This window comes from Crocuta crocuta, unplaced genomic scaffold, assembly GCF_008692635.1.
Source record: "Crocuta crocuta isolate KB4526 unplaced genomic scaffold, BGI_CrCroc_1.0 scaffold13, whole genome shotgun sequence".
NCBI classification, from domain to species: domain Eukaryota; kingdom Metazoa; phylum Chordata; class Mammalia; order Carnivora; family Hyaenidae; genus Crocuta; species Crocuta crocuta.
This window is the reverse complement of record NW_027530007.1, coordinates 8,687,979-8,697,117: the sequence shown is the minus strand read 5'-3', so window position 1 is coordinate 8,697,117 and position 9,139 is coordinate 8,687,979. Positions and strand designations below refer to the sequence as shown.

General features: G+C 59.9%; 1 protein-coding gene across 4 annotated transcripts in view; it reads right to left on the bottom strand.

Moving 5' to 3' along the window:
- Positions 1-7,677: 7,677 nt before the first annotated feature.
- The window catches only part of AURKAIP1 (aurora kinase A interacting protein 1), a 1,838-nt gene continuing 376 nt past the window's right edge, over positions 7,678-9,139 (bottom strand). For 3 of the 4 annotated variants that reach the window (XM_077763768.1, XM_077763767.1, XM_077763766.1), the window contains exons 2-4: positions 8,692-8,781; positions 7,948-8,393; positions 7,678-7,850 (exon numbers count right to left, since the gene is read on the bottom strand). In XM_077763768.1, the coding sequence (XP_077619894.1) occupies positions 7,749-7,850; positions 7,948-8,393; positions 8,692-8,743 (600 nt within the window). In that variant the 5' untranslated portion in view covers positions 8,744-8,781 and the 3' untranslated portion in view covers positions 7,678-7,748. Of the gene's footprint in view, positions 7,851-7,947; positions 8,394-8,691; positions 8,782-9,012; positions 9,095-9,139 lie in introns of those variants that run through there. The other variant, XM_077763769.1, reaches the window with a different exon arrangement.

The following is a 9,139-nucleotide window of genomic DNA, read 5'->3' as shown; positions in this document are numbered from 1 at the left end:
CACCTTGGTCATCAATTCCCAGGCAAAGGGAGGCGCACACCAGGATCAAACAGTGAGGCAAGCGGGTGGCCGCCGGGTTCTCAGTGCTTGGGGGTTAAGGAAGGAGAGGTGGCTGGAATGATCCGTGTGGTCACGGATTCCTGCTGGAGACACCAGTGCTCATGTCCAGTGCGGTGTGAACGCACGTGCATACGTGAAGCACAGACCTGTGTCTGTCTACACCCGAGTCAGTACACACACCCGAGTTTTCTAGCTCTGTCATCCGTGAGGCCCCAGGACGGAACAAGTGCAGCAAGAAAGGGAAGCTGTGCTGGACTGTGGTCCAGACAGAAGGACGACGCCCACCTGTCCGTGCTCATTAAATAAAGGCAGGAGAATTCCAGGTCACTCATGCAGGTAAAGCAGAAAGGTAGCTGGCAGCGTCCCAGCCCTTACCGCACAGCGTGGTGTGTCCGTGACCTTCTATTGCCCACGATTCTGCGGGTCAGGAGTCCAGGCAGGGCAGCTGGTCTGTGCCTCGTGCGGCGCTGGACGCGATGCTGCGACTCAGGCCGGAGGGTCCAGACGGCTTCGCTCTGGCACCTGGGGCCTCAGAGTGGCCCTCAGCTGGGGCCGCTCTCCACCAGCCCTCCCTCTCTGCCCACGTGGCCCCTTCTCTCCGCACGACTTCTTGGTGCTCAGCAGTCCAGTCCAGGCTTCCCTCCGCCGAGGGAAGCTGCCGGGCCCCCGAGGCCCAGGCTCTGCAGGGTGCCACGCCCGTAGGTCCGGGCAGGTCCCAGCCCTCAGGGGGTGGGAGGGAGACCCCAGCCTTCAGCAGGAGGAACAGCACGGCCCCGTTGCCCGGCAGCGTGTGCACAGGGAGATGGCCGTGACGTCTTCAAGGATAATACGCCACAGGACGTGAGAGATAAGCGGCACAGTGAAACGCAAATAATTCAGAGCACTGGGGTTGGCAAGAAGACATCTTTCATGACAGAGGTCAGTTATTTTAAGATAATGTGTACATTTACATGATCTCAAATAATTTTTTTTTCCAAATGTTACATATTTATTTTGAGAAAGAGACCACGAGCAAGGGGATGGGCAGAGAGAGAGGAAGAGAGAATCCCAAGTGGGCTCTGCACTGTCAGAGTGGGGGTCAAACCCACGAACCGTGAGATCATGACCTGAGCAGAAATCAGAAGTCATGCGTCACTGACTGAGCCACCCAGGTGCTCCAGACCTTAAATACTTTTTTGGGAAAATAACTTACCTGACCCATAAAACCAGATCAGGAAATTTAGGAAAGTTTAAGTGAGCTTTGCATCATCGATAAATAGCCCAATTCTTCCCAGAGCTACAATATTATCTTATGTGCACATAGTTGTTTTATTTATTTTTAAATTTATTTCTGAGACAGAGAGAGAGCACGAATGGGGGAGGGGCAGAGAGAGAGGGAGACACAGAATCTGAAGCAGCTCCAGGCTCTGAGCTGTCAGCACAGACAGAGCCCGACGGGGGGCTCGAACCCACGAACCGTGAGATCATGACCTGAGTGGAAGTCGGATGCTCAATTGACAGAGCCCTCCAGGGGCCCCCGCAGAGTTGTTTTAAATCAAAATTATAAAACCAGTCTAATTTGTCCAAAGATTCATCTTGATTAAAAATACTACTTGAAATTTTTCGAATGCAAATTGTTAAACTCCACATTTTCCAGCCTGACATTTAAACACCACTGGAGTAATGGTTACATGAAGTCTCCTTGGCATTATTTGCACCCTGTATGAATTTACATCTCTTTGCTTCTTATCCAACAATCAACCATTATCCCCCGCTTTTTTTTTTTCTTTTGAGCTGTAGATTCTGCAAGAAAATGTCTTTTCTTAAATGGTGAACATTCCTAAGGCATTAGAAGACCAATTTCTTTTTTCCTTCGGAATTGTCACATTCTCCATTAAAATAAGTTTTTTTTTAAATGTTTTATTTCTTTTTGAGGGAGGGAGAGAGAGACAGAGCGTGAGCAGGGGAAGGGCAGAGAGAGGGAGACACAGAACCCAAAGCAGCAACGGGCTCTGAGCTGTCAGCACAGAGCCCGACGCGGGGCTCCAACTTGTGAACCGTGAGATCACGACCTGAGCAGAAGTCGAACATTAGCCGGCTGAGCCACCCAGGTGCCCCCAGGACATACTTATAATGAAAATTATGGGGGGGGGCGGCGCCTGGGTGGCCCAGTTGGCTAAGCATCGGACTCCTGATGTCCACTCAGGTCATGAACATGCCCTTGAGGGTTTGTGAGCTTGAGCCCTGCCTCTGGCTCTGCGCTGATAGCGCCCCTCTCTGCCCCTCCTTCACTCGCTTGCTCCCTCTCAAAATAAACTGTAAAAAATCTAAAAGCCACCAGTTTAAAGTTATGACAATAAATACCAGAAGAATCGTCTACGAGAGCGACAGTTGCCTCTGGGGCAGGTGGCGTGGTGGTTTTCACAAGCACTGTTGAACTACACAGCTACGTAGGCACATACAAACACAGCCTCCCTAAAAATATTTTAAAACTAAATTTTAGGGTCAGACAGACTTGCAGCTGAGTCATGGATGGCTTCTTCACCATCTGTACAAGTTGACCTCTGTACTTGGGTCCTCACTTAAGAAAACGGGCGAATCACAGATTTGCTGTGAAAGGAAGTCATTCCCGTCAAGAGCCAACACAGCAGCCGTGGTGCGGGGACCCACTCACGTGCCATCCTTACTACTAATGCTTATGTACTTTTACCTTTTTTCAATGTTTTGTTTCTGAGAAAGAGAGAGAGTGTGCACACATGAGCAGTCGGGGGAGGGGAAGAGGAGACAGAATTCAAAGCAGACTCCACACTGTCAGTGCAAAGCCATTCACGGGGCTCAAACCCATGAACCATGAGAACGTGACTTGAGCCAAAGTCAGATGCTCAACCGACTGAGCCACCCAGGTGCCCCACTACTAATTTTTAAAAAAACCTAATCCTTGCTCTATGATCTCCCCCCCCCCAGAGGGATGAAACCATGAGAAGAGAGGGAACAGCGTCCCGAAGGGAGCCTGGGGGGGGGCGCCAGAGGGGGGCGCCAGGTGAATGATTCCTTAATGACTTGGCCCAAACTGAGACTTTGAATAAATAGAAAAACATGCAAAAACAAAACAGGAAAAGAAACAGCGGCACGAGAAGCGGAAGGCGCCCTAGCTGAGCCGAGCGGCGGGAGTGCTGGGAGCTGGGTCGGTATCGGGAAGCCAGGTGAGGCAGTGGGTTCGGCGTGGTCCTCAGCCGCGTGGCACAGCTTCACCGGCAGCCACCTTCCTGGGCGGTGGGTGTGGCGTGGCCTCGACAGAGAGAGCAGAGCAGCAGGACACAGTTCGTTCTCCACGGGAGGGAGGGGCCAGGCGCCAGGAGAAACGTAGGCTCCGGGCTTCTGTCGGGCTGGGCCTTTCAAGGGGTTTTGCCCGGTTGTACCCTTGGTGGGTGTGGGAAGGGGGCCGACTCTGGGCCAGGGTGGAGCCAGAGGTGTCCTGGGCTGTGTCCGGGACGAGGGCTGTGGTCTGGCTAGAGAGGAATATGTGTTGTAGGGGCACCTGGGCGGCTTAGTCGGTCGATCGGGACTCTTGATTTCAGTTCAGGTCACGCGTGATCCCAGCGTCATGGGACCGAGCCCCACCTTGGGCTCCGTGCTGAGCATGGATCCTGCTTAAGATTCTCCCTCTCCCTCTCTGCCCCTCTCCCCAGCTCTCTCTCTCTCTCAAATAAAATAAAAATTTTTAAAAGAATGTTTTGTAACTGGGGTCTGTTTTCTGAGAATGAAGAGTGTCATGACCTAGAAAAACAAAGAAGGCCAAGTGCAGACACCTGTCAGCTTTGTGAGCTTGGCTGGGGAGGAGGCTTTGAATGAACTCTTTCAGCTAGAAAGCTAAAAAATAAAACTCCAACTGTAAACACAAAATAACAAAACCAAGACGACCAAAGTGAATGGGCTCCTCTTGCAGAGGGAGGGGCCCAGAGCCCATCCCACCCAGCCCCCCTGTCTGGGTGCAGAGGACCCAGGGACTACCCGACCCCTCACAGCTGGGACAGGCGGTGGGCAGGCGACCCCTGTCCAGAGAGGGTCTTGCTGGCCTCAGGGGCCCCTCCAGCCACAGCAGCCCTGGGAGCAAGGATGCGGGGCACGGACTGCCGGGCCCAGGGCACTCACCCGATGTCCGCTCGTAGCTGACCCGTGTTCCCAAATTTGCTGAGCCGAGGCACCCTCTACAAGACGCATGCACTATTCATGCCACCTGGGGACCCTACTTGGCCCCGGTCCTGACCACGTTCTGGAGGTTCTCAAGGAGCTGGCACAGGCTTGCGCCCGCCCGAGGCCTCCCTCACCTCAGCCTTGGCCCCAGGGAGCCCCGGCAGCCCTGTGGCTTGCCTCCCACACCCCCAGAGCCACTCCCCTGTCCCGTGGGTCATCTGGGGGCTGTGCTCAGGGCTTGCCTCCCCTGCACACCTGGGAGTGATCCTCAACACACACGGGCACACGTAGCACCCCCAAGCCTCCAGATGCTGCTCAGACTCCACCCCCAGAAGTGGCCAAGTCTCAGCCTCCCTGGACTCCAGGCCCCGCTCTGGCCACACTCAGCCCCTGTGCCCTCGGGCAGTCTCCTCATCCAAATGGCCCTGTGGGGCTGAGGCCAGCCGTGGACAGGACTTGATGGGGGCATGGGCTGGCCTCTGGGCGCCTAGCTGGGTGATGGGGGCTGTCACCCTCTGGCCCTCACCCTGAGGCTAACCCAGGTCTGGACTCCTTGGCCTCCATCCTAGAGGCCAGCAAGAGCTTTTCCCAAAACTTGGCCCCAGAGAGGAACGTTCCCTCCTACCTGCCCACCCAGGTTCCAGTGACCTTCCTCGGCAAGCTCGGCTGACGGTGGCCACGCAGGGAGCAGGCCTCGCTCTCCAGCCTCAGTCGCCCTCGCCAGCCTGCATGCTCCTTGGACACCGGGGAGTGCAGCCGTTCAGAGCTCAGGGGCCCCACACACACGCACGCTGTCTCCCGTGCACCTGCCACGGGCAGGCCACAACCAGCCCCTCCCAGGGCCCCGCGTCCGGCCCCCGCATCCTCCCCGGGGGCCTCGGCCTGTCTGGTTCCATTCTTGGCCCACCGTGCAGGCAGGAGCACCCAGGCCAGAAGACACTGGCTGTGCCCCAGACGCGGAGCAGCAGAGCGAAAGGCACAGGGGCCGAGCTCAGAGCCGCTTCCACACTGGGCCCAGGAGGCAGGGTCCCAGCAGGTGCCTGAGAGCGTCCCCAGCTGCTCCGGCCCTGGCTGGGGCCTCTCCTGGCCAGAGCCCAAGCCCCGGGAAATGTGAGGGGCAGGAGGGGCACGCTGGCACACCCCTCTGCCTCAGCCCTCGGGCTGGCAGGAAGAGGGGGCTGCCCATCCCACAGCCTGGGGGCAGGGCGGAGGCCCCACAGGGGAGAGGAGGGGCAGCCTCTTACAGTCCGGGAGGAACTGCAGAGATAAAAATAAAAACACCAAAATTGCCTCCTGAGGTCGTGGTTGAGGCCCAAGTGCGTCCAAGCCACGGGCAGGAGGGGCTGTGCACATGTGCAGCCCAGGCGGTGGCAGGGGAGGAGGGAGCGGGGACTGGGCAGGCTCGGGGGGGCCCAACAGCATCACTGAGACCCGGAGCGGAGGTCTCAGCCAGAGTCCCACTGATGTCTGAGGCAATTCATTCTGCAGCGGGGGCTGTCCGGTGCGCTCATTTGCCAGCATTCCCAGCCCCCGCCCACTGTCAGTGCCCCCCACACCCCACAGAGACAGCCAGGGGCGGGCGGCCAGGTGCCCTACCTCCAGCGGACCCCCCAGCCGGCACCCACCGAAGAGAGGTCGGTGCGCGCGCCCAGGGTGCCAGGACCTGGGTCCATGGCTTCCCGCACAGGCCGACCAGTCACCACCCTCACTGGAACCTGCCCGGCCCAGCTCCCGACAGAGGCTCTGTCTCCAGATGACAGACCGACTTAGCATCCCACCGCCCGTCTCACCGGCCAGAAGGCAGCGGGGCAGCTACTGCAGCTGGGCGCCCAGGAGACCTGTGAGCGCAGCAGCTGCTCGGCAGCCACGGCCACGGGCGCCACTGGCAGGCAGAGGCCCTGCTTGGAGGCTGGGCGGAGCGGAGGCCAGACTCGGTACTAACAGGGCATGGTGCCCTCCCACCCCAGAAGGCTCCAGCACTGGGTCCTGGCACCACTGGCCGCCACCCCCCCTCCAACATGGGGAAACCAAGACCCAAGAAGGCTGCATGTGATCCCAGCTGGGAGCCTTTCAGGGCCCCCCACCCCCACTCCCGGGCCCTCTCAGGTGACTGGGCCGGGAGGGTGCTCTGGCTGTCCTGGTCCTCAGCCCCGACCCCTGGGGGCTGCCAGGAGCCCAAGTGCGGAAGCAGGCCTGTACCCTCAGTGGTGTAAGGTCCCCTCCAAATCACGGCCAGCTTCGCCCTCATTATCCACCACACACAGCAGTTCCGGGAGCCGTCTCCCCTGATGGACAGGGACCCAGACGGGCCCAGCTGTCAGAAGCCTGCTTACCTGGCTGGCCGGCTGGCCGGCACGCACAGGGCAGGGGCCCGCCTGGCTCGCTGAAACAATGGGGGGTGAGAAACACAATGTGGTCCGTTCCATTCCGGAGAAACTGCCGGGTAACCCACGCTCAAGCCCTCCCTGAGATCTGCGTAATTTGCCGAGAACTCGAGCCCGGCCCCAGACACGTCTCTATAACAAGGCGAGAAGTCCCTACAGCCCTGGTGAGTAGCGGTGTTGCCGTCCGTGGGGTGGTGGGGTGGATGGAGGACACCAGCCACCAGGGAGCAGGGCGGATGCGGAGAACCAGACTCACCCGCATCCGTGGCACTCCACCAGGCTCCCCTGCCTGCAGCCCAGCCCTGGCCAAGCCTGGATGCAGGGGTCCACGGGCTGCTCCAGGTCCCCCGCCCTCCACCATCAGGGATCACGGGACCCTCTGCACCTGGGAGGAACCTGCAATCACTGGGGGCCACTGGCTCACGCTAAGGCTCCAGGGTTTCCACAGTTCCACGAACAGCACCCTGTCCTCCGTGAGCCCCAACCCTGGACCTGTGAGAGCACATGCCTCCAACCATCCTGTCCGGATCAGCCCCCACTCAGGGTCCCATGAGGTTGCAGAGGCCAAGGAGCCCAAAGAGCCCAAGGGTCCCCAGCCCTAGCTGAGCAGGACAGCTCCGAGAGCCACTTGAGGCCCAGGCCTATGGGACCGGCAGGGCACCACGCGCCATCTCTGGGGACACAGCCTGTCCCTTTCCCCCAGTCTTCCCAGTGAGGCCCTTCCTGTCCCACCTTACAACCTAATCACACTCATCTCAGTCTGGATACTCCCCCCACCACACTACCCCCTGGTACTCAGTCCATCAGCGTGTCCACTGAGAGTCTGCCTCCCCCAGTGGAACAGGGGGCTGGGCTGTTGACCGCTGTTCCGGCAACAGACATTCACCAACAGAGAGGCTGTCACTCCTGCAGCCTTGGCACCAAGACAAAGGTCCTTGTGGGGAAGGAAACACCAATCTGCACCGTGGGGCCCCTGGGGCCCCTAGAAAACCAGAGGCTGGCACCGGCATCAGTCCTGAGACAGGTCACACAAGGCAGGAGAGGACCCAGGGCAGCGGGGGACAGCTGCGCTCTGCGGACATTTATTACAAGGGATCACCAGCAGTAACAGGTGGGGGAGGGGCGCTAGCCTCATTTGCCCTTCAGGTAGATCTTGGGAGTCTGCCAGCCTGCAGGGGCTTCCTTCAAGCCTGCCTTCAGCCAGATGCGCCTCAGGTCTCTCTCGAACTTGATCTGCGAAGGCACAGGGAGGGACCACGGACTGGTTTGTGGCACAGCCACGCATTCTCAGCCACCTTGCCCAGCCCTCAGCTGTGAGGCCCACACTTACCTGCTTCCGTTTCAGGCGTCCTTCCCGGACCTTCCGCCGCAGGAACCGAGTCCTTTTGACCAGTTTGCGGTACTTGTGATGATTCATCTTCCGCCGGCGAATCTTCAGTACATTTTTGCACTGCATCCGGGGTGCATCCCAGATTCCCTCTATCTCCTGCTCAGCCCGTTCCCCCACTTGGTTAGGTGGACACTCATAGAGTTGGGCTGGAGCCACGGTCCCTGGGCCCCCAGCGGCTAGTCTGGGCAGGAGGTAGTGGGCGGTCAGCCAGCTCTCCAGGGGACTGATGGACATCTTCCTGGGGACCAGCATCTCCTCCAGCTCCAGCTGGCGCCCCCTGCCAGGGGTGGAGGCCGCTCCACTTGGGCCTGCTGGCCGCGTGCTGTAGCAGGGCCGACAGGCACACCTGCCTAGCACCCCTGAGACAGGCCCGGGCCGAATGCAACCTGCAGGAAACAGGATGGCACAGTTACCACTCAAGCAGCCACGCTGGACCCGAGCACAGCCAACCCGGCCTCACGCACCGGGGAGCAGAACCGTCACCACTGACCAGGGCGACTCAGACCCCGGGTCTGTGGAACTCCTGCTCACGTTCTCAGGCCAGACTTCCCTGGTTACTCGGATGTTTACAAGGGAGTGTGCGTGGCGAGGCTCCGCAGGCTGGGGCGGTCGGGACTACGCAGCCCCACGCTCCTCATCCAGCTGTGCATCTGCCCACCTGCCTTGCCTCACGGGGCCTCTTACCTGCCCGAGGAACAGCCCTAAGCAGCCGAGAAGTCAGGCGCACCAGGAACATGGTCTGTGGACAGCGGCGGCCTCAGGGGCTCAGGGTGGCTGGAATACAGGTGGGCGCGCGTGGAGGTCACGCGGGAGTGGCCGGGAGGCGCCTGCAGGGGCCAGGACTCCTGCCACCCGTCACTACCCTCGCCCACGGTGAGGATGCCACTTCAAACAGGGCTCACTCCCCCAAACAGCCAGCCTGGGGCACAAACCCCACTGCGCAGCTGCGCGACTCCGAGCAGTCGCCGACCCTCTCCGAGCCTCGGCTTCACCCCAGGGACCCACCACGGGGGCGGAGCCGACGCTCGGAGGCACGGAAGCCACGGGTCCAAGGCCCCGAGGCGGCGGTCCCCGTCCGGCCCCAGCCTCACCCGACCCCGCCCCGCCCCGACCCCCCCCCCACCGCCCCCCG